Source organism: Monodelphis domestica, chromosome 5, assembly GCF_027887165.1.
Source record: "Monodelphis domestica isolate mMonDom1 chromosome 5, mMonDom1.pri, whole genome shotgun sequence".
NCBI classification, from domain to species: domain Eukaryota; kingdom Metazoa; phylum Chordata; class Mammalia; order Didelphimorphia; family Didelphidae; genus Monodelphis; species Monodelphis domestica.
This window is the reverse complement of record NC_077231.1, coordinates 89,358,062-89,383,312: the sequence shown is the minus strand read 5'-3', so window position 1 is coordinate 89,383,312 and position 25,251 is coordinate 89,358,062. Positions and strand designations below refer to the sequence as shown.

Below are 25,251 nucleotides of genomic sequence, written 5' to 3'. Positions count from 1 at the left end.
TTTAAAGAACCAAATAAATCACCCTCTTGAACCTTACATTTTTAATCATAAAAGGAGATAGCATGATGCAGTGGAAGGAATGCTGGATTTAGTCACTGAAGGATCATAGATTTAAAGCTAGAAGGGATTATAGAGGATTCCCCATTATTTACAATGAGTAAACTGAGGACTTGGCCAGGTTCACACAGCTCGTCAACTCATGTTTGAGGCAGGATTAGCACTCTCTAAATACATTGGTCTGTCCACCATGCTGCCTTCCTGTTCCCAAGAACCTGAGTTCACATCTCAACTCTACCTGGGGCCAATCATTGAATCTCTCCAATTCCCTTTCTTCACCATTAAAACAAGTGGAATGACCTCTAAAATACCTTTAGTTTTTATCCAGTGATTCCAACAGACTAAAACTATAGACTATTTGTTACATGATGCAGTTTACAAGGAAATATGAAACCCTGCCTGTGGGTACCTAAAGGACTCCAGAACAAAATGTTGGTCTTGGCACCAGTTCAATTGAAAAAGACTTGGGAAGGAACAACTAAGTGGTAGAGTAGATAAAGAGCCAGGCCTGGAGTTAGGAGGTCCTGGATTGAAATCTGGTCTCAAATACTGCCTAACCCTGTCACCCTGGGCAAGTCACTTAATCCCAGTTGTCTAGCCCTTTCCCTTCTGTCATGGAATGGTTACTAGTACAGAAAGTAGAGTTAAAAAAATTTGAGGGTAAGGGGTGGGTTAGTCAACTTCAAACACAGCTTGAAAGCCTGAAGAGTCAGAAAGGAAAGAGGACTCTCTAGGAGCCCCTGAGATAAGTCCCCTGCTTTCAGGGCAATAGAACATCCAGAAAAAGGAGACAGTCCTACCATAGCTCCACACTAGCCTGGGGATGAGGAGCCAGAATAGAAATTAGCAACTTTGATTAGACCGAATGGCTTATTTCTTGGAACTGCCCTTTGTGTGAGATGCTGAAGAGGGGGACTAAGGTGGCGTGGGGACCCAAAGCCATGTCTGTGGGAGACTGAAGGAAATGGAAAGATTTGGAACCAGGGAATTCATGGTTAACTATTTCAGCTCTCTAAAGGCTTGTTGTTTGGAAGGGGGAGGGTGAGCCAGTCTTACTCCATAGGTCTCTATAGAATGTGTCAGTGTGGTGCAGTCACTAGGAAGACAGAAGCGAGGTCTTTTTCATGGGAAAGTGGGAGTGTTCGGGCACCACCATCTGTCAGGGATGCTTTGGGGACAGCGGTAGGCTCTGTAGGTACTATCTTCCAACAAGTTGGATTCTGCACTTTCAAGAAGAGCTGGCAATCTGTCTAGTTCCCTTATAATGACACTTGATGCAAGTAAATGGCTCCGTTCTGAGTGAAACAAAACACCAGCAGAAACAGCTCATCAGCGCTCCCAGGAAGCTTGACAGAGACAGAGACAGAGAGAGGCAGAGTGAAACAGAGAGAGACAGAGACAAAGAGAGAGAGGGAGAGAGAAGAGGAGAGGGAGAGAGAGGGAGAGGGAAAAGGGGAGGAAGGGAGGGTAACCAACAGAACAAGGAGCTAAACCAAATACTTTACTTGCTGTTAATGAACTTAGAAGCCAAACTTGTCAATATTTAGCTTTGGGATAATTAAGACTCAATGACATCTAGTGCTTGACTTTTTCCAGGTGTGTTCAATAGGTAGTTTTTAGGAGTCTTGACCTGTTGATAAAGGTATTAGAAGTTAAAGACATTTCTTATTTTCACTCAGGTTTACTTGACCTGGCCAGTTCCCAACTGTGCTGAGGGCTGCCCTGGATCCTGGATTAAAGATGGTTACTGTGATAAAGCTTGTAATAATTCAGCATGTGATTGGGATGGAGGAGATTGCATTGGTAAGAATGGGTTCAAAAGCAATTCATTGGTATTCATCATCAATTTCTTATTTATAATTATAAAACAACATTATAGCTTGTGGAGCTATCCAAAATATTCCAGCCTTTAGTCTCACATTTTATTCAGAAGGGGTTTTCCCCATATTGGCTTGGAATCTGAGAAACCTTCATGTTTATTTAATAAGTTAGTAAATATGGAATGTCTCCAATACTGAGCAGAGATTGCTGCAATTGATTTTTAAAATTTTATTTAGTCAATTTAGAACATTATTCTTTGGTTACAAGAATCATATTCTTCCCTCCCCTCCCCACACCCCTTCCCATTGCCAATGCACAATTCCACTGGGTTTTACATGTGTCCTTGATCAGTATCTATTTCCATAGTTTTGATGTTTGCACTAGGGTGATCATTTAGGGTCTATATCCTCGATCATATCCCCATCGACCCATGTGATCAAGCAGTTGTTTTTCTTCGGTGTTTCTACTCCCACAGTTTTTCCTCGGAATGTGGATAGTGTTCTTTCTTGTAAATTGCAATTAATTTTAAAAGATTGTGCAGTGGCTTTAGGCTCTACAAAGCATAGCTAGATAATCTGGAATTAGGAAGACTTGAGTTCAAATCTAGCCTTGAGGTATGTATTAGCTGTGTGATCCTAGACAAGTCACTTAAGCCTGTTTGCCTTAGTTTCCTCATCTGTAAAATGAGCTGGAGAAGGAAATGGCACATCTCTCCAGAATCTCTCCAAAACAGAACAACAGCCACAACAAAGCACATTCCTCGCAACAACCTGGTGATATAAGAGAGTGAAGGAGTTACATTCTGTCCACTTTACAGATGAATTAACTGAGAATCAAGAGACAAAGGAATCTGCTATAGTCACATACTTTGAAAGCACCTGAATCAGGACTAGAACGTAGGGTTCTTTCTGCTATATTGTATTGCTGTCATCAGCTAACATACTGTAGGCATTTTGTGGGTGAAGACCTGGGGACACAAGGTCAGAGAATGAACTGCTTTGCCAAGGGTCTTTCATTCTTTTGTGACAGACAGGTGCAAATAATAAGTCCATTGGGAATAAATGAATTTATTTATTTTTAAAAATGGTTTATTTAAAGTATTTTTCCATGGTTACATGATTCATGTTCTTTCCCTCCCTTTTTCCCCTCCCAGAGCTGACGAGCAATACCATTGAGTTATACATGTATTATCATTCAATACCTATTTCCATATTATTCATTTTTGTAATAGAGTAATCTTTTAAAAACCAAAATCCCAAATCCTATGCCCATATACAGAATAAATTTAAAAAGAATAAATAGGGGATAATTGGGCAGGGTGGGCTCTAGCAATTGAGGCAAATCAGAAAAGGCTTCACAGAAGGTGGTACATAAGTTATATCTTGAAGGAAAAGAGGGATGCTATTAAGTAGAGGTAAGCAAGGAAGGAAGTACCTTTTAGACTTGAATGCTATCATGTGAAAGACATGGAGATGGGAAATGAGTCTCATCACATATGAGGAACAGAGAGGAAGTCAAGTTCCAAGAACAGAAATAAGTTCATTTACATTTTCAAAAGAGCATGGTGACAATTAGCCTTTTCTCTTTCAGGCAACAGTGGCAACAGTCGATATGCTGGTGGAGGAGGTGGCCATGGCGTGGGGGTGGTTGGACAGCCCTGGCACTTTGGTGGTGGAATAAGTGGTATCTCTTACTGTAACCAGGGATGTGCCAATTCTTGGCTTGCTGATAAGTTCTGTGATCAGGCATGCAATGTGCTGTCTTGTGGGTTTGATGCTGGTGACTGTGGGCAAGGTACGTAGCCTGTTGAGAGAAGTGTTGAATATGTTGTTTTAAGTGTTAAGTGGTTTTTGTAAAGGATTATTTCTCTGTAAAATTTCATTTTGGCTACAATATACATTTCTGAGTTGGAACCGAGAAGAGAACACAGTTCCTTTAGAATAATGTAGAAACTAAGCAAGTGTCTTTTCTGTTATAACTGGTTTTTAATTATTTTATACAGGTAGTCTACCTCAGCTTTTCAAAGTATTTGAGGGGATGTGGGTAGAAATATAGATAAATAGAAATGAGAAACACTAAGAAACAATTAACAGTGATAAAAAATTTCAGGATGGGATCATATTGATAATCCTATAATTTTACTTGAATGTATTATATTAGAAATGTGCAGAAAGCTGAAAATGATCTTTGGAATATATTGGCATAGTGTCTTATCTTCCTGGCTTCTATGTATGCTAGTTGTTTCTTAAGCACCTGCTTTGTTCAAGGCACTATACTGAGTGCCTTTGCCTGCCCTCAAGGAGCTTACATTTTCATGGCAAATATATCATATAGGCATATATGTGGCAAGTTAGACTGTGCTGAGTGCGTCTGAGGGGGCCAACACAAAGAAAGGCAAAGGAATTCTTTGGCAGGAATCACTTCCAGTTGGAAGTGGATGAAGATGAGAATCTTAGGTGATAAGATACAAAGGAATGGTTGTTAGGGGCGCTGGTGGAAATGGCAGAGTCATTCTTGAGCCTATATGCACATGGGCCAGAGTTTTAAGCTTACCTGTAGGATCACAGTGAGAAGTAAAGAGAAAGGAAGAAAAAAACCCTCCCTTATTTTCTGTGATTTCATTGGTAGAGGGAACTAAAAAGGACTGAAAGTTCCTCTACCAGTGCAAAACATTCAAGTGTTATGATATTTTTTCTAGATCATTTTGGTGAATTATACAAGGTGACTCTCATCCCAAACCAGACTCACTACATTATCCCCAAGGGAGAATGCCTCCCCTATTTCAGTTTTGCTGAGATAGCCAAAAGAGGAATTGAGGGTGCCTACAGTGACAATCCAATCATCCGCCATGCCTCAGTTGCCAACAAGTGGAAGACGATCCACCTCATCCTGCACAGTGGAATGAATGCTACCATTGTACATTTCAACCTCACATTTCAAAACAAAGACAACAAAGAGTTTAAAATGCAGATCACAGTAGAAGTGGATACTAGGGAAGAACTGAAGCCCAATATCACTACGCAGAAGCCTCATATAAGTCTGGCTAGCTCCACCACAGCTCTGCCAGAGGCTGAAATCCTATTTGAAGATGTTCCAGAAGAAAAACGCTTCCCAAAGTACAAGAAACATGCAGACAGATTTCAGGAAACTATAAAAATACCCCTTGTAAATATCTCAGAACTTCCAAAAGAAATCCAAATGAGTTTGAAGACCCTAGATTTAAAGTTAGAGAGTGGGGACATCACTCTGAAAGGATATAATCTGTCCAAGTCTGCTTTGCTGAGGCCATTTCTGAAAGATGCACAAGTCATTGAAATAAAACCTAACCAAATTATAAAAAGAGAAAAAGATCCAGTGAAAAGAGAGTATCACACTGACCTCCCCAAAGAAAATTTAGAAAATGCTGCTGGCCCAAAGAGAATGGCTTCTCCTTCAGAGTCCACACATGCCCACGGGGCTGGCAGGACTTTTGAGGTGGGCAACATATATCAGGAGCATATGTTACCTCAGGATTGGACAAAAGCTGCATTTGTTTCTTCAACTCAGAAAGTCAGAGACAATGTTGGCTTTAGAGGAATAACCATTATTCCACCAAAAGACCGAATGGCCCAGGAAAAAGAGCCAAAAGGGAATGCACAGGAGAGTAGAAGACAGGGGCTGAACGAAGGGCAAACCGCCGATGATGATCTGGGCAATGGTGGAGTAGGGCCTGGAAGAAAACTTCAACAATATGCTGGGAGCTATCCAGGTTTCTTGCCTTGGGAAAAAAGGAAGTATTTCCAAGATCTTCTCGAGGTAAGTCACATTCAGCATAGGATAAGAGATCATCTTACATATACTACCTAGGGACATTTATCACAGGGCACTAAATCTTGAGGGGATCAGATCAGGCTTTATGCAGAAGATGGAGATTAAGGAAGAGAGACAGTAGGAGAAAGAATGAAGACAATAAATAATTAGACTCAGCCAGATCATTTTTATTTTGGGGGACTTAGAATCTCATTGTAGGCAACTCTTAGGGAGGAAACTTCTACCAGCAAACATCTGTGACTAACTCGTAAGGCTCATAATGCATTAGTGGCAGGATGTGAGTCCAGCTCATCTTGACTACAAAGCCACTTCTTTATCATTGCTCTCCACTGCCCACCTGCCTCCCTCTCATGAAGATTTAAGAAAGTCAGAGGAAAGGGGAATTGGGCTAATTGTTTTCTCTAGCCACAAAATGAGAGGCAGGTATTCTGGGGCAGAGTAGATCACTTGACAGAGGATCAGAACATCAAAGTTCTAGTGCTGGTCCTGGTCTGCAAACCTAAGCAAGTCTTTCTAGGCCTAGTTTCTGCTTCTGCCTAATTAGGGTTGTGAACTAAATGATCTCTGAGAACCTTTCTAACACTAATATGTTAGGAGTCTTTGGTTTCTCAGAGATCAGTCTATGACAAGAGGTCCAAGGTTCTTACAGCACACCTTGTCATACATCTCAGGTTTATGCTCTAAGTTGTTTAACATTGCTGACTTATTAAAATGAAGTGGGGTTATTGTTTCCACTCTATTTGTGGATAGTAGCTCCCAGTGTACTGTTGAAGTCTTCTTTCTCTGCCTTTAAGCTACTAGGATCTTTTTTTTTTTTTTATCTTTAACAGCTGCACAATTTTTAACTTGTCCTTATTGATTTCTGATACTGTTCAGGACATGAACAGATACAGGTTTCAGTATCAACAGAAAAGCAGATTTAGTCAATAATAACATTGGCAAATATGATTAATCTAGGAACAACCCCCCTTTAAGACGCTTGGTAAAACTACTCTGTACCTTCTGCTGCCCTGGCAGCTTTAAGGTATCACTCAAGACCATTTGATCCTCATCTTAGAATGTTAGGTATTTCTTTCACTGATCATCTTCCTATCTCTCATTTATTTTGCAACTAAATCTTACCACTCCTTTTTACAAAAATATCATCCAGTTTTCTCCTATTCAGTTATTTTCATTTTACATTCTTTTATATTTTTATGACTTTCTTAGGAAGAAGAATCATTAAAGAAACAGTTGTTATACTTCACAGAGAGCAAGTCTGTTGGAAGACAACTAAAAGATACATTTGCCGATTCTCTCCGATATGTCAATAAAATTCTGAATAGCAAATTTGGATTCACTTCTCGGAAGGTCCCTGCCCATATGCCTCATATGATTGATCGCATTGTTATGCAAGAACTACAGGACATGTGAGTATAAGCTTCTGTTTCTAGACTTAAACATTCGCTAGGTTGGATTGGTAGCAAGAACATTTGGTGGCATGTTGACCACATCATTTAAACCAAGGCAAATGTTAATGCCACATAGATTTTATTTTTCACTTTTTAAAAAATAGATCTTGATTGTTACATCAATTCCAAATATACCCTTCTCTTCCAGCCACTTCCCCACATCTACCTAGTAAGTCATCTCTTATGATAAATATTAATTATAAGTATAAACAAACATAATAAATATTATAATATAAAAGAAAGAGATGGAGGAAAAGCAGTCAAACAAAACAGACACATCACCTGTATCTGGCTGTATATGCATTATCCCACAACTATAGTCCCCACCTCTGCAATGAAAGGAGTGAGTTGCCTCTCTCATCTGTTCTCAAGGCCAAGTTTGCTCTTCAGAATCATACAGGATGTAATTGTTTGATCTTTAATGTTATTGTAACTGTTGCATACCATTTCTTGGCCTGGCCCTCTCCACGTTTTATGGTATGCTAATATTCTGTGTGTAGCCAGCTCTCACTTCCTGTATTATATCTGACTAGGTTTCCTGAAGAATTTGACAAGACTTCTGTTCACAAAGTACGCCACTCTGAAGACATGCAGTTTGCCTTCTCTTATTTCTATTATCTCATGAGTGCACTGCAGCCACTGAACATTGCTCAGGTTTTTGATGAAGTTGATACTGACCATTCTGGCATCTTGTCGGACAGGGAGATTCGGACATTAGCCACGAGGATTCATGACCTGCCTTTAAGCTTGCAGGTATGAAGTAAAGATGTTTCTCCTGGGGGCAGCGACTGTATTTTGGAAAGGGGTGCTGGGAAGGAAAGAACTTGGATGTTTTTGTTTTACTTGAAAAATTATGGGCAATGTTAAAAAAATAATTTAACATTTTATACTATGATATTATAGATTTAGAGCTAGGAGGGACTATCTGCAAATATCTGCAAAATGATAATTTAGATTTTAAGATTTTGCTTTTTTTCCTCCACTAGATAAAATTTTCATGATGACCCAAGCAAAAAGTAACGAGTATTTGTTGGAGAAAGATCCTTGCCACTGTCCTTTTTTAAAATTTTAAATTAAATCCAAATTAAATTATAGCCCAAGTTAAAGATTCTCTATAATTTTAAAAGTTTGTGTCTTTCTGTTTGGTTCTTTAGCAGGGCAGATTTTGAGTCATATCTCCTGGAAAAAACTTGGCAGTTGACTGCTAAAAATGCATTTTAAAAGGTGTTCCTGCCCTGTTTATGGGGTTGAAGACCTGGGGACTCTGTGGCCTGCCTTATTCAAGCTTTTGGCTGTTCTAGACAGGGATAGATCCATAGACTTCAGTTGGGATGCACCCTGAAAGACCCATTTTATAGATGAATAAACTGAGGTCCTGGACAATTGAAGGACTTGTCCAAAGTCACACAGTGCCATATTTGAGCCCAGATCCTCTGCAGAGCTAGTGTCCATGCCTAAAATGGAGAGAGATTGGAGGTGAATTGAGCTGAAGACGTAAAATCTGAAAGAGAAGGGCCATAGCCTCCAAAGTTAGGGAACACATGCTTCTTCTTTCTCTTTTTCAACCATGTTCAAGATTTCATCCATTTGGAGGCTGCTATGAAATATTTGCTTTGGATTCCTCTGTTCCTAGCTTGGGAGGAAGGGGCAAGGGAGAGATCAGATCTTTGATTTCCCAGGGATAAGAAACTTCTTCTAGGTGAGATGCCTTCAACTAGTGCAGATCAGCTACTGCTTTGCAATTTATAATCTTAGAAAGTTGGCTTGTTAGAAGCCAACTCTCTGTACTTTTTCCTATTAAAATTTTTTTTTACTTTATAACTTTTCAATTTTTATTTTGCCTTTTTAAATGTTTAATGGTTTTTTGAGGTTTACCTTTGTGACAAGTTCAACTTTTAAGATATTAGCTATTTTTGGATGCTTCACTATACCATTAAATAGCATTTTTCAAAAATGCCACTAGTCCCTGAAATGCTTTTAACTTGTTTGTCCCTCTTGTTTTCTCATATTAGGATTTGACAGGTCTGGAGCACATGTTAATAAATTGTTCTAAAATGCTTCCTACTAACGTCACTCAGATAAACAACATTCCTCCCACCCAGGAAGCCTACTACGACCCCAATCTGGTAAGAAAATTTCCCAAGACAACATTTCTCATAACTATGATTTAAGCTTAGCAAATAGTGGTTTCTCTGGCAAATGTTTCTGTGCCATTTCCATAGTATACTGCCCTGACAATCCAAGGCAGGATGTCATGCCTTGCCATGACTTAGATAATCTAAAATCAGTTCTGTCTGAATGGTGTGTCTTGTGTTTCCCTTTTTCCCCAAGAGGCTACATCACCTCTCAGCCTTTATTTAGATTGATATTTCAGTTGCTTTGCATTTCATACAAATAATTGGGGTGGGGTGGGGGGTTGGTCAAAAAGTATCCAAAAGGAATGAGAAAACATGGCCAAGATTTAAAATGTATCATGGGAAATCCACCAGGTTTATCAGTAAAATAAATCCTTGGAGAGATGAGAATTAACTATGAATAAGAACATCTTAGAGAAGTGAAATAAAACCACCACTACTTGCATAAGAGTGTAAATGATTTATTATAAGTAAAAAAGGATTTCTACATGAATAGACTATCCAAGTGTGCTTACTTACCAAGGGCCCTATATCCAAATATTTTAAGTGTCAAAATGGATCATTTGGCTAGGGGGAGGGGAACTGGGAGAGAAGGCAGTTATTTGTGTAAGAGGCAGATTCACAGCTGAATTTCTCTAAATAATAAAGTACCTCTAGTGCATCTAGTACTTATTTTATAGCATAGTTAATGTTAATAAATCTTAGTTTATTTAGTCATTGAGTATTTCTGGTTTTTGCTATTATAACCCAACAATGGCTATTTATAGACCAGTAAGACTTTTTATTTTATTATTATCTCTAGGATGTATTTCCAGCATTACTATAGCACAAGTTGGGATCATGTTTGTGATTTGTTGTAGCTTCCTCAACACCCAGCTTACTGTGTGACCCAGAACACATTGCTTTGTTTACTGTATCTCAGGACTCCATCTAAAAATTGAGAATGAATGAAAGCATTCATGCTTATAAAAGCGGAAGGTTACACAAGGTGGCTGGGTATGAGGACAGCACTTTCTAAACTAAACAAACACCAAAAGCATGAGTTGTTGGGGAATAGTAGTTTCTACACCTGGGATTTCAACCATGTAGGGCTCTCTGGTTTTGGAAACTCCCTTTATCATGTTACAAATTAAAGACAACATTACAAATCAGTAGCATATCTATAACTTGGAGCCTGATGCACCAAGAGAATAAGGGATTTGACCAGAGTCACATAAATGTTTTTTCTTAAGAGGCCAGACTTGAACTCCAGTCTACTTTCCTCCAAATCCAGCCCTAAGTACACTCATGCTACACCTTGTGTCTTAATGACTATTTTGCCATATTTATTTCTAATTTGCTATAGTCATACCAGTAGTGTTATTGAGCATCTGTTTCCCTCCAGCCACATTAACATTAATTTTTAGTTATTTTTGCCATTTTGAGAACAGTTATTTCAGATTCTATTTTTCTTAATTTGAGATTGTGATCAATGTTTCAGATGGTCCTTAAAAATCTATATTTCCTCCTTCAAAGGTTGTTGGTTATAACCCTTAACTATCTTATTATTGGGTAATGACTGTGACTCTCAGAAATATGTACCTCATTCTGAATGTTAGATTTTGATCAGATGTACTTAACACAAATGTTTTCCCCTAATCTCTTTTTTTGGAAAGTAGAACTTTTTGTCATAAATATTCCTTTTATCTTGATAGAAATTCAACTTGTTGATTTTGTCATCATTAATCAATTCCATTTGTATTATAAACACACATATATGATGAATATACTTCCATTTTAGAAAGGTTTAAAATCACTTTTAAATTGAAATTACTTTAAAAATAATTTTAAAATCACTTAGATCATTGATCCATGTAGAGTTCAGAGTAGCATATGCTGTTGTTTTTCAGTTGTTGCAGTTTTGTCTTAACTTCATGATCCCCATTTAGGTTTTCTTTTTGGCAAAGATACTAGAGTGATTTGCTGTTTCCCTTTCCAGCTCATTTTACAGATAAGGATATTGAGGCAAGCAGTGTTAAGTGACTTGCCCAGAGTTATCTAGTAAGTGTCTGAAGCTGTATTTGACCTCAGGAAGTTGAGTTTATCTGTCTCCAGACCTGATGTTCTACTCACTGTGCCAGCTAGCATATGATAGGAGCTGTAAATCTGTACCCATTTCCCCCCATACATTTCAAATACATAGAAGAATTTAGCTTTTTCCCCTAGGTTCTTTTTGCTTGTTTTAGTTTTTGACAAAACCCAACATTAATTTATTACATACATTTAATTCTATTTTTGGATTTTCTGTTCAATTCCATTAATTTACTTTTATGTGTTTTTAAGTCTGCTATCAGACAGTTTCAATAATCACAGCTCTGTCAAGCTTAGGTTTTTCACCCTTAGTTAATTCTATCTGTTGTATCATACACATTCCTTTATATCTGTCATCAATTCTTTTTCCAAGTGTTCCTCCCCTTTAACAGGTTTCCTTGTTCTTCCCTGTAAATTTTGTTAGGATTTTATCTGATTTCTGGAAATGGTAGTACTTGAGTATCACAAGTCTACCCATTAATTTGGGAAATAACTGATATTTTTACTCTTTGCTTAACTTGACCATATGCATGGAAGAAAGAACAATAATACTGGAGTTTCAGTTCCTCATTGGTATAAATGAAGCAGGAGCATATTCCTTTTTCAGTCTAGATTCTAGAGAGTCTATGGTTGTTCAGTGCTCTTTTGCATCATATCACAAATTCCATAGTTGTTTAACTCCTTGCCTTCCTCTATCCTTAAAGAAATACACAATCCTTTTAACAAATAAGCAGTGTCAAGCAGAAGAAATCCACATACTTACCATGCCCCCAAACATATGCCTAACATTCACCACAGTGGGTCTGTAAAGAGATGGGGAGTTGGCTTCGTCCTCTGGCCTCTAGAGTCCTAAATGGCCTACATATTGATCAGGGTCCAAAGTCTTTCAAAGTTGTTTTTTTCTTTACAATAATGGTGTTATTTAAATTACTCTTCTGGCTCAGTTCCCTTCACTCTATCCTTTGTATTGGTGTTCCCCCATGATTCCCTTTTGTCATTTCATCAGTCATGTTCCATTTCTTTACTAGACCATGTTTTGTTCAGCTAGCTATTTCTTAGTCAATAGGCACCTACTTCTTTGCCGCAACCAAAAAAGAAATAAAAAGGTGCTATAAGAATTTTTATACATGAAATTCTTTTCTGTCTCCTTTTAAAAAATGTCTTTAGAAGTATAGGCCAAGTACTTTTACTCTTTACAGTTTATTGATATGAGGGACTCTGTCCTTTTCTTTTTGTCATCTTTTCCTGAGCTGATAAGTATGGAAGTAGAACCTTAGGGTTTTAATTTACATATATAATTATCTAGTGATTTGAAGCTTTTTTTTTTTCCATATGTCCATTGATTGCTCGGATTTCTTCATTTGAAAACTCCCTGATCAGTACCTTTGATCTTGGGAGAATGGCTGTCATTCTTATATATTTGAATCAGTGCCTCATTTATTTTGTATATTAATAACCATTGTCATAGGATAATGGATGTAAAGTCAGAAAGACCTGAGTTCAATTTTTGGCATCAGAAATTAACTAGTGACCCTGGGCAAATCATTTATCCTCTGCTTGCCACAGTTTTCTCAACTGTAAAATGGGGCTCAATAGAGTTGTTGTAAGGATCAGATGAGATGATATATTTGTAAGGCACTTAGCACAGTTTCTGGAATTTAAGAGGTACTTAATAAAATTGTTTGCTAAAATAAATGATATGCTAAGCACTTTATTGTTAATCTTTTAATTTTAACTGCATTTCTTTTATTGTTTTCACTTTTATATAATTAGAATACTCCATTGACTGGTCACAAACTTTACTTACCCCTTTTCAAAGTTGGCACAAAGGCATTTTCTTCCTCAAACCTCTTAATTTATTTGTAATGTGGCCTTTCGTGTATTGACCATGTATTCTTTTGGAGCTCATGGTATAAAATGTGAGATGCTATTCAAAACCTAATTTTCTTCCCAGATTACTTTGCAGTTTTCCCAGCATTTTTTGTTGTATATAATCTTTACCCAGTAGTTAGTCTCTGGTTTTATTAAGCATTGTTACTATATTTATTTGGTTCTCTATTCTATAACTAATCTGTTGCACTCATTAACTTTTCTATTTTTTGACCAATACCAAATAGTCTTGATCATTATTGCTTTGTGGTATAGTTTGAAATCTGATATTTAAGACATTCTTCCTGACACCTCCCCCCTCCCCCATTATTTCTCTTGAGAATCTTAACCATATTTTTTAAGACAAGCTTTATTCTCATTGTTTTTTTTGTGCCTTTTAAAGTACTTTATAAATTTGATTGGTATAGCACTAAATAAGTAAATTAATGTAGGTACTATTATCATAGGATGATGCTATCTGTCTTAATTTCTGTAAAGAATGCTTTATAGTTTTATTTATGCAGTTCCTGTGTGATTTGGCAGGTACATGCATAAATTTATTTTATACATATTTTAGTTGTATGGAATTTAAAAAATGGAATTAAAAAAAATCTCTTCCTGCTTGGTTTTGTTAGTAGTCTATAGAAAGGCTGGCGGACTTGGATGAAGTTTATTTTGTATTATAATACTACTTTGCTGAAGTTACCAATTGTTTCAATTAATCTTTTAGTTGATTATATAATTTTCTATGTAGACCTTTTCATTTGCAAAAAATGCTAATTTTGTTTACTTTTTTGCCTACCCATATTCTGTCAATTCCTTTTTCTTGTCTTATTGCTATAACCAGGATCTCTAGTAATAATATTTAAAGAATAAGCTAATAAAAGGAATCCTCACTTTATGTCTGATCTTACTGGAAAGGCCTTTAGTTAATTTTCATTAAATATAAAGCTAGTGTGGTCTTGATTTTAGATAGATACTATTTATCATAACTTGTAAAGTCCTGTTTATTCCTATGCTATTTAGGGGTTTGTTTGTTTTTTTAAACAGAAAGAGGTGGTGTATTTTGTTGAGCGTTTCTGCATCTATTCATATGTGATTTTTGTTATTTGATATGATCTATTAAGTTCAAAATTTTCTTAATATTGAATCAACTTTGCATTCCTGGTATAAATTTTACATGGTCTTAATGTATAATCTTTTTGATTTGTTGACATAGTTGCTTTTAAAATATTTGTGCTAATATTCATTAGCCCTTGGTCTTTAGTTTTCTTTCTCTGATTTTTCTCTCTCTGGTTTAGGTATCAAGAACATATTTGTATCATAGAAGGAATTTGGTAGGATCCCTTCTTTTCCTATTTTTGCATACAGTTGCTATAATATTGGAATTCATATTTTTTTGAACATTTGGTCAAATTCAGTTTTAAATCCATCAGGTCCTGGGTTGGGTTTTTTTTTTTCTCCGTTGGAAGCTAATTTATGGCTTATTCAGTTTGTTTTTCTGAGGTGTGTCATTTAAATTCTCTATTTTTCCTTTTGCTAACATGGACATTTAGTATTTAAAATTAATCTAAAAATTAATATTTAATGCTTTTGTAGGCATTAATTCATTTCATTTAAATGGTCAGAATTGCAGGTATATTTGGGTCAAAATAATTTCTGAAATTTTCCATTATTTATTCATCTGTTATAGTTTCTTCTTTTAAAATTTTTAAGATTGGTTATATGGTTCTTCTTTCTTAGTAAGACTAGCTAATGTTTTATCAATTTTGTTGGTTTTGGTTTTTGCTTTCAATTTTGATTTCTTCTTTGATTTTCAGAATGTGTTCGGTGTTTTAATTGGGTTAAATTGCATGCTAAATTCATTGATCTATTCTTTCTCTTTTGTTGATAAAAATGTTTAGAGATATAAATTTTCTCCCTTAGGACTTCTTTGGCTGCATTTTTAAAGTTTTGGTATGTTTACCTCTTTGTCATTTTTAATGAAGTGTGTGTGTGTGTGTGTGTGTGTGTGTGTGTGTGTGAGATATTGACTATATTAAGGAAAGGACCCATTTTGCCTTTTAGCATTTTTAGAAGAAATGAGCCTATTTTGTCAAAACCTTGTTCTACATCTATTGATATAATTATAAGATCAATATGTTATAATCAAAGTTGATATCTCTAGTTTTTTTTATGCCTTCTTGAAAGACCTTTTATTTAATGTAATTTTTATTATGTTGTGTGGTTTATAAAAGGGGTATTATCTTTCTTCTCTTGCATTTGTTTGTGAGGTTTTTATGCCCTAATACATGGTCATTTTTGTAAAGAATCCATGCTCAGTTATGAAATATGTATATTCCTTTTTCTTCTCATTTAGTGATCACTAGTTGTTACTAATTTGTTGTCATTGGTACTTTTTATGCATAATGTAATTTCTTTGTTTATCTCTTTTAATCATGTCTCTTTTAACTCCTGCCTTGTCTGAGATCATGGTCGCCATTTCTGCTCTTTTGAGTTGACTTGAGGCATAATAAATTCTATTGAGACCTCTAATACAAAGTGTTTTCTGTAAATAACATATCATTGGATTCTGCATTCTGGGTCCATTCTGCTTTTTTTTCCATTTTATAGGTGAATTTATCTCATATCCCATAATAAAAACTCATTTTATCAGACCTTTTCAATTGCTCAGTTTACCTTTTTTGGGTTCTCTTGGTTTTTGTGTTTGTCTTCAGCCCTGGTCAGGAATGCTTGGGTTTCCTTTTTCATTAATAGCCTGTTTTTCCTCCTATGGGTTTATACTCAGTTTTACTAAGTACATTATTATTGATTAAATGTTTTTTATCTTTTGTCATATCGTGTTTCAGTCTTTCCTGTCCTTTAAAATGGTAGCTATCAAGTCTTATTTAATTCTGGCTGTAATCCCTTGGTATGCAAACTCTTTTTGGCTACTCACAGAATTGTTTTCTTTTATTCAGAAGCTTTGGATTTTGGCTATACCATTCTTGAAAATTTTCATTTTAGTATTTCTTGCAGTAAGTGACTTGTTCTTTCTATTTTTACTTTGCCCTGTAGTTATAATAGGTATAGACAATTTTCACTTATGATTCCTTAGAATGTGATATATGGGACCATAGGAGGGCTTGTGGACAGAATAGAGGGTAGTCTTAGTTTTCTACAGTTTACATGGTTCATTGATTTTTGCACATTCTTTACTAAACTGTTTATTCTCCTTTCAGTTCTTTGATCTGCAGCTCTCATTTTATTTTATAATTTCTTGACTTCTTTCATTTCTTCCAGGAATGCTGATAGAGCTAGTGGACAAACCATATCTTTATCTGAGACTCTGTCTATATTCACTATGGAGTTAATTATCTTTTTCTAAGTTTATGCCCTGCAGACCACTGGATACACATAATTTCTTTATCATTGATGCCTTCATATTTTGTCTATTCATATTTCAAGCCTTTTTTTTCTGAGGTCATACTCTATCTGCTCCTACTTTCTTAGGTGGGATAGTGGGCCCCATTTGGTCTCCATTTATGTTGTCTAAGGTTCTGTTACTGGCCCTCCCCTCTGCCATGTTCTGTTATGTGCATTGTGTTAGCAGCTCCAAGGTTCCCCTTTATCCTTCTGGGTGCAGAGTACTGAGTTACCCAAGTCTGTCAGGGACAGTTCAGGTCAGGAGCTACAAATTCTTAAAGTACCTCAGACCTACAAACTGATAGCTGATTTTTCTGAATCTTGCTAGGCTTCATGGCCAGTGTTCTGGTTTTTTGACCTACAACCTTCTGGGTGCTCTCTTTTACTGATTTAGGCCTGATGAAGCTACTCACTAGAAGCTTTTTTTGTTCCCTAATCATTATTCTTTGTGGTACTCTTGTTTTATCTTTCCTAGAGGACATGGGTTTTAATTGAATTGCATTGATCCCATTTACTCTGCCATCTTGACCAAAAGTTTTAACAAGTATTTTTTCAAAGAGTCTTATCTAAAGCTCATAGTAGTATACTAGACACTTAGGGTAGACATTGGCTAAGCTAACCCTGCCTTTAATATATATATTTAAAATCTTGTGGACAGTTTTAGTATTGAAAGGGAATATTAAAGTCATGTATTCCACTCTCTTATTTTTAGCTATGGGAACAACTAAGAAAAATGAAGAAGTAAATAAATCAAAGCTATGCAATGTAGCACAGTAGCTTGAAGACTCCCAGGGAAGGGAAACCCAGTACTGCCTGGAGAGCCCATTCCACTTTTGATCAACTTTTACCATAAGGAGGAAATTTTCCTTACTTCAAGCCCAAAGCTGTCTCTTGGCAACTACTACCCTTCTGCTTCTCTCCTCTGGGACTATGCAGAACAATTCTAATCCTTCCACTGGAAGGACTTCAAGACAGTATACACTCCCTTACATTTTCCCTTCCCCAAAAAAACATCCATGAGCTTCTCCTCAGATCTTCATGTAGCCTGATTTCCAGGTTCTTCCCCATCCTGTGAGTATTATCCAGTTTATTAGTGGGAATCTGAGAGCTCAGCACCACACTGCTGAGGGCCTTTATGACCTTTATGATTCTAAATACTCTACCTCCCCCAAGAGCCTGCTAGCTTCTTGTTCTTCTCTGTTACACTATTGGCCCACTAAAATCTCTTAAGTCTTTTTCAGATTAATCACCTTTCCCATTTTGTACTTGTACAATTCATTTTTTGAATGTTTATAAACCTCTATTGAATTTTACTTCATTAGATTTAAGTCAACAGCATAGCAACTTGAGATCTTTTTTGTCCCCTTACTGTCTTCTAGCATGTTAGCCATCCCTCCTGGCATTGTCACCTTGCCAATTTGATAAATATGCCATTTATACCCTTATCCAAGCTCTTAATAAAACTGTCAAGCAACATGAAACCAATGACAGCTGTGGAAAGCATTCTACATGAGGCCTAATAATGACTGCTTCTGAGATCCAGTAATTCACCCAGTTCTTAGTCTAATTAGCCTATTATGTCATCAAGCCCACATCTCTCATCTCCTTCATAAGGACAGAGATAGAATCCATTTTAGGATGCTCAGTATGAATGTTCTCTCTAGAATGCTGATTATAATTCATCCATGCCCATTCTGTATTTCTCATCTCTGTTTCCTAGGATTATAAACTTAGAACTGGCAGGGACTTTAGAGATCATTCAGTCCTACTCCTTCAATTTACAGTTGAGGAAACTGAGGCCCAAAGAAATTACTTGATCTGCCCAGGGTCAAACATAAAGTAAGTAGCAGAACTGACTCCAGATGTGGTTCTCTTTTTACTATTCCACCATATCCTGTAAGTTTATTGCCAGGGCTTTTCTTCACTGTCTGCTGGTAGTATAAGATTATCAATAGAATCCTTGCCTAGTAGTATCCCTTGCTCTTACCACATGGCCAGCCCATTGTTTTTACTCATTTGTTTCTTTGATGATGTTCTTGAGCACAATTTTTTGGGGAAGATCCTAATGTTGTATCCATATCCACCACACACCTTGGCATTAGTTTCTTAAATATGATATATACATATATGTGTGTGTGTGTATGTATGTATTTACTTATTTTTCTGATATTCTCTTTTTGTTAGTATATGTTGTTTTTATATCGCCTATACTTTCTGGCAAACTATGGGTCTTTGTTTCTAGAAGAAATTTGAAATTTTTGGAAGATCTACCCAATTAGTCTACTCTTTTCCTGTCTGATTCTGGGCTGAAGTTATTTTCTCTTTGTCCTGTCTGGTGGATGGACGTGCACATGAGTACGTGCACATGCATTCGTATGTGTGTGTGTGTGTCTGAGAGAGAGAGGAGATGGGGAAGAGGAGAAAGAGAGGGGGGAGAGAGAGAGAGAGAGAGAGGGAGGGAGGGAGGGAGGGAGGGAGGGAGGGAGGGAGGGAGGGGGAGAGAGAGAGAGGGAGGGGGAGAGAGAGAGAGAGGGAGGGGGAGAGAGAGAGAGAGAGAGAGAGAGGGAGGGGGAGAGAGAGAGGGAGTGGGGGAGAGAGAGAGAGGGGGAGGGAGAGAGAGAGAGAGAGAGAGAGAGAGGAAGGGAGGGGGAGAGAGAGAGAATCATTTATTCTTTTGTCCAAGTAACCAGTGATAAACAGCACAGAGCCAGTGACTGATGCCAAAGGGAGAGACACATACTTATATATGTGTATAGTGATAAATAAGTTGTCTGTAAATAGTTCATCTAATTTCATATCATAACCCTGACAAGTATTTTTTATCTTGGTTGAGTTTTTTAGTGGTCGAATTTAGATATCAAGGAACGGAACATGGTTCCTAACTTTTTCTCCTCTCTTTTCTGTTTGTCCATATTGCTTCCCTTTCATAGGATGAGTAGCAGGGCCAGAAGCAGTAGACCTGCATGACTTTTGGCTTTCAAAACTGGTTTAAAGCATTGGGTTGCTAGTCTATACTTCAGAATTGAACTAGAGGTACATATTTATGTCCCCTAAAACTTCACTTGAAATACTAAATGCCTCATGAATGGGATGGTAAACTAACTTAATGGGAAATCAAGGTGCAAAAGAACACATGTATTGGCCCTACCAATACTAAATTAGATAGAGATTTTGTCCAAGTAACCAATGATAAACAGTACAGAGCCAATGACTGATGCCTAAACAAAAGACACATACATATTCCAATCTAAACTCATGTGATAGAATGAGGCCGAATCTCCTTTGCTTTCTAAGATTGGAAAACAAAGCTGTCAGCAATTCATCCTTTTCTGTCTTTTTTATTGACTATAGTTAAGTCTTATAGTAACTGGAAAACCTTTCCCAGTAGTTGTCCCTTTTTTTCCTTTCAGAAAGACCACAAACACTTTATGTAAAATAATTCATAGCAGTCAATGGAATAGGCTGGAGAAAGGTTAGGCAGTATGGAAAGAATTAGTGGGATCAACTAGAGAACCTCAGTTCTGTAATGGGCTGACTTGATTCCTCCCCCTACCAATCTTGGATAACAGCTTGTTGGGAATATTGTAGAAGAGTCATTCTCTTGGTAAGGGTTAAACTAGTTCAGCTTCTTAGAACCTTTTCTCTGCCAGGACAAGTTGGACTCTCATCCACTTCACGGAGAAAACAAGTCTGTCTCTGGCAGGTCATCTAGACCCTTTCTGGCAGGTCATCTAGACCCTGGATCCAGGCCAGGCAGACTTCCCAAGAGCCTGCCCTGATATGCTCTATCCTCCTTAGATTCTCTGGCTTTAACTAGTCTCTTTCTCCTAGTCATCAAGACCAACTTAACATCAGCTATGCTTTTTTATTTTTGCTTTTGAATAATCTATTTTCTTATTTCTTCTTCCTTCATGGAATTTTAGAGGTCATCTAAGTGTGGCCCACCAAAGAAAGTAATGCCTTTTTTTAAAGTTATGTCTCACTCATTTCTGAATATAGCCCTTTTCTGTCCCTACCTCGTACACAATCTCTTGTAACAAAGACTAAAAGAGAAAAAAGCAATTTGGCAAAACTAATCAAAAACACAATTTATTATCTGACAGTATACATAGTATTCCATGCATGTAGTGTCTTAAGCCCTGCAAAGAAAGGAGAAATCTTTATTCTTCTTGAGGATTAGAATCCTCTCGTTTTAAGTAAAGAACATTCAAATTTGTTTTCTTATTTGTTCCATTTACATTGATACACTGATTGATTACTAGATTTAAAATATATTATTTTCCTGGTTCTGCTTACTGAATTCATTTGTTATCTATATGAATCACTCTCCTTATGCTTCTCTGAATTCTTCATAATCATCGTTTCTTTTACAGGATAGTAACATTTCATTGTGTTGTTCAGCCATTATCCAGTCCATGGACACCTACATTGTTTCTAATTCTTTGCTATCACAAAAAGTACTGTTCTACATATTTTAAAACTGATCAGGCCTTTTTTTATCATTAGCCTTTTGGGGACATATGCACACCAATGGGTTAAAGAGTAACTTTTTAGCATGTCACTTTCTTAGCATGAATCCATATTCTTGAATGGTTGGATCAGGCACAGCTCAACCAACAGTGCATTAGTATATCTGTCTTCCCTCAACTTCATCAACAATGACTTCCATCATTTGTCACCTATGTCAGTTTGCTTATCCTACCTCGGCTGATTTTATTTGTGTCAAAGACTTTCAACCTCATGTAGTGATAGCCATGTGTTTTAATGTTTTATGATCTCCTGCATCCCTTTTTAAAACCAAGAATAAATGCTCCCATGGCAGCTTGATGGCTCAGTGGATAGAGAGCTAGGCCTAGAAATGGAAGTTCTAGGTTCAAATTTGACCCCAGATACTTCTTAGCTGTGTGACCTCTGGGCAAGTCACTTTATCCCTAGTTGTTGCCACTTATCTGCCTTGGAATCAATATACAGTATTGATGCTGATATACAAAGTAAGGGTTTTTTAAAAAGATGAATGTCTATTTCATTCATTTCCTTTTCTTTTTTTTAGCCAGTACTAAAAAGTCTTAATGATTACTGCTTTCTAATTTGAGGTCTGGAAGTATGTTCTGCATTGATTTCCTTTTTTTTGTCATTATTTCTAGCTATACTAGATTTTTTGTCTCCCAAATAAAATTTTAAATTGTTTTGTCTAGTTATGTGACCTTAGTGGGTAAGCATGCAAATGCATATGTATTAATTTAAAAATTTACAAATCATTTTAGATGGCATCATCATTTTAATAATATTGACAAAACCCAACCAAGTGAGAAGTGAATGTTCCTTTAGTTACTTATTTCTGTAAACAGTGCCTTGTAATTTTATTTAGATTGGTTTTGAGTCTGTCTTGACTACCCAGATTTTTTTTTATTACTTAGACTTTTTGAATGAGATTTTGGTTTCTTTATGATTTCTTCCTGCATTTTATTATTGTTATATAAAAATGCTCATGACTTTTGTCAATTTCTTTTGTTTGTTTGAAACTATTCATTGTCTTGATTTCTTTTCTGATACTCTGCAGTTTTCTAAATATAGGATCATTTCATCTGCCCTTCATCTTATTTTTTATTTAAAATTTTCTAACTTAAAATTTGTGGGTTTTTTCCTCCTTAAGTTTTCCCACCATTATGGGGGGGGGGGGAGGAAAAAGAAACTCTTGCATCAAATACCAAATATGTATTGTAAAGAAAAATAAGTTTCTTTATTGGCTGAGTCCAAAAAACATGTTTCATTACTCCTTTTAAGTCCTTTGACTCATAATAAGGGGTGGGAGGAAGGAGGAATTATTCCCATGAGGTAGAGAGGGGAGAAAAGTAATGATGTCCAATAAAAGAGGACCATTAAGATCTTTTTTATGCAGCACAAAAGAGATCAGAAAGAAGCAAGTGGAGGAATTTTGAAAATGTATGAAATTTATTATATACTTTTTTTAAAAGCACCATCCATTTGTCTGAGTATCAGTTTTTGTTTTTACTCCTTTGTTTTAGAATCATTACTAAGTATCAGTTCCAAAGCAGAAGAGCAATTGGGCTAGGCAGTTGGGGTTACATGACTTTCCCAGAGTCACAGAGTTAGGAAGTATCTGGGGTCAAATTGGAAGTAAGGACCTCCCAACTCTAGGCCTGGGTCTCTACTGTGCTATCTAGTTGCCCTTTATGTACTTTTTAAAAAAGAAACTCGTATGAAATGGAAATTTATGCTTTCATATAAAATACTTTTTGTGTCCTGCTGGATATATGGAAATTCTACTTTGTGTTATAAGTTGAGAGTAAAACTTTTTTTAAAGAGTATAAGCCCCTTGATGATTGTTTTATTGGTTGTCCTTGTATGCACAGTGTCTGGCACATAGTAGGCACTTAGAAATGGATGCTGATTATCCTGGAATAAGGAATTTCCTGGTAAGGAAATCCCTTTTACCAATACAGATCAGTACCTGTTCTGTGATTTGTCATCTTTTTGCCTATGGCACTGACAAGTCAAAATACTTGCCTAGGGTCATAGAGCCAGAGATGAAATTTCAATAAAATTCTACCATAATTCCATTTTGAATAATAAGATTTATTTTTTAAATCATTTGGCTTGTGCATGGGGAGCAGGTTTATTAGTTATTAATATGAATGGATTTTCCACTAGAAATGTCCATAAGATTTTTAAAATTGGTTATAGTTAGAGCTAAAATGCAGAATATATTTATAAATAAGGATTAGAAGTTAGTTAATGTAGTAATGTAATGTTCTGATGGAACAAGATAATCTTTCCATTGATTGCACCCACTAAGAGGGGAAGGTTTTACAATGTAATTGTGACAAGGGTTTGTGTTTATGTTCTTGCACATGCACGTGTGTGTATTTAACATCTGATATGTCTTATATTTTCTCACAGCCACCTGTGACTAAAAGTCTAGTAACCAACTGTAAGCCAGTAACTGATAGAATCCATAAAGCATATAAAGACAAAAACAAATATAGGTATGTAATTTGTATGGTGGTGGTGTGGAGCATGATGGGGCCAATCGTTTTTCATTCTTTTTAAAGTGTCCTCTTATTGACTGAACATTTTATGTAACAAAAACTGTTTCTAAGACTACATGGTTATTGATTATTATTTTTGATATGTAAGAATGTCTAAAGTGTTTTTCTCCTTTTCATTATGTCTTCATAATAATTAGGTTTGAAATCATGGGAGAAGAAGAAATTGCTTTTAAAATGATTCGCACCAATGTTTCTCATGTGGTTGGCCAATTAGATGACATAAGAAAAAATCCCAGGTACTCATTTCTTTAATTTGCATCTTAAAATTTAAATATTTTTTTAAACCCTTACCTTTTCTCTTATAATCAGTACTATATATTGGTCCCAAGGAAGAAGAATGGTAAGACCTAGGCAGTTAAGTGACTTATCCAGAGTTACACAGCTATCAGTAGTAGTTTAAAAGATATGGTCATAATATTCTAGACATGGCCATAAAGATGCTGGGGTAGCGATGAGGTCTTGGTTGGGATTTAAGCATATCTAATGATGACTGATGGACCAGTATTTGCTTTAATGTTCCTTACTCCCACATATTAAAATTTTTTTCAGCAATCAAACATTATAATTCAGACTAGGGAGAAAGGAAGAAAAACCATTAGGAAAAAGTAAACAATAGAGACGGCCAATATATCGTTGAAAATAATATCCAGTAAGAAAAATGCTAATAATCTTCCAAGGCCTAGATAAATATATTCAAATGCAGAGAATATGGGTAGTAAACAGTCTTCGTATCGAGTAGTATATTCTACCTCATAGATATCACTAACTTGGTGAGAGAGAATTATTGATTAGAATATGGACCAGGAAGAATATATTTTAAAAACAAAGAAACAAATCACTGATTTGATAGAAGAGCCAGCATCATTATTCTGTGAGAGATGTTACCTATGAGTAAATCGAAGACTCGGGGTAGAAGTATGGGTGGGGGTTGGTAACCATGGACCAAGCTCAAGAACACTGGGGCTAGGAGCAAAAGAAGGGAGACCAGTGGGAGTACATTAAAGACAATCTGGTCAAAAGGGGAAAAATGGATGATGAGTTGGCGGCATGATATCAGTCATTTATTAAACACCTACCTGTGTTAAGTGCTTAGAATGCAAGGAAAGACATAAAACAGTCCCTTCCCTCAGGGAACTCACAGTCTAATGGAAGGTGACATTATGCAAACAATTATGTACAAACAAGCTATAGACAGGATAAATTGGAGCTCAATCAACAGGGTAGATACTAGAATTATGAGGAATTAGGAAAGGCTTCTGTAGAAGATGGGATTGTAGCTGGGACTTGAAAGAAGTTAGGAAGTGGAGATGAATAGAGAACATTTCCTGCCCAGGGACAGCTAACGAAAACACAAAGTTTGGTGATGGAGTATTTTGTTTAAGGATCAGCAAGAAATCCAGTGCCACTGGATCATAGAATAAGGCAAGGTGAAATGCAAAATGTAAGAAGACTAGAAAGATAATGGTTGGGGTAGGTTAGAGATTCAAGTAGATTTTATATTTGATTCTGGAAGTGCTAGGGACCTAGTTAAGTTTATTGAGAGCATGAGCGATGACAAAGGTT

General features: G+C 36.5%; 1 protein-coding gene across 2 annotated transcripts in view; it reads left to right on the top strand.

Moving 5' to 3' along the window:
- GNPTAB (N-acetylglucosamine-1-phosphate transferase subunits alpha and beta) overlaps positions 1-25,251 on the top strand; it is a 97,313-nt gene that overhangs the window by 61,926 nt on the left and 10,136 nt on the right. Inside the window, exons 11-20 of one of the 2 annotated variants that reach the window (XM_056798765.1) lie at positions 1,737-1,860; positions 3,469-3,672; positions 4,577-5,673; positions 6,898-7,097; positions 7,673-7,892; positions 9,152-9,265; positions 14,515-14,550; positions 15,140-15,169; positions 23,540-23,625; positions 23,826-23,924. In XM_056798765.1, coding sequence (XP_056654743.1) covers positions 1,737-1,860; positions 3,469-3,672; positions 4,577-5,673; positions 6,898-7,097; positions 7,673-7,892; positions 9,152-9,265; positions 14,515-14,550; positions 15,140-15,169; positions 23,540-23,625; positions 23,826-23,924 — 2,210 coding nt within the window. The remainder of the gene's footprint in view (positions 1-1,736; positions 1,861-3,468; positions 3,673-4,576; positions 5,674-6,897; positions 7,098-7,672; positions 7,893-9,151; positions 9,266-14,514; positions 14,551-15,139; positions 15,170-23,539; positions 23,626-23,825; positions 23,925-25,251) is intronic. The other variant, XM_001373258.5, reaches the window with a different exon arrangement.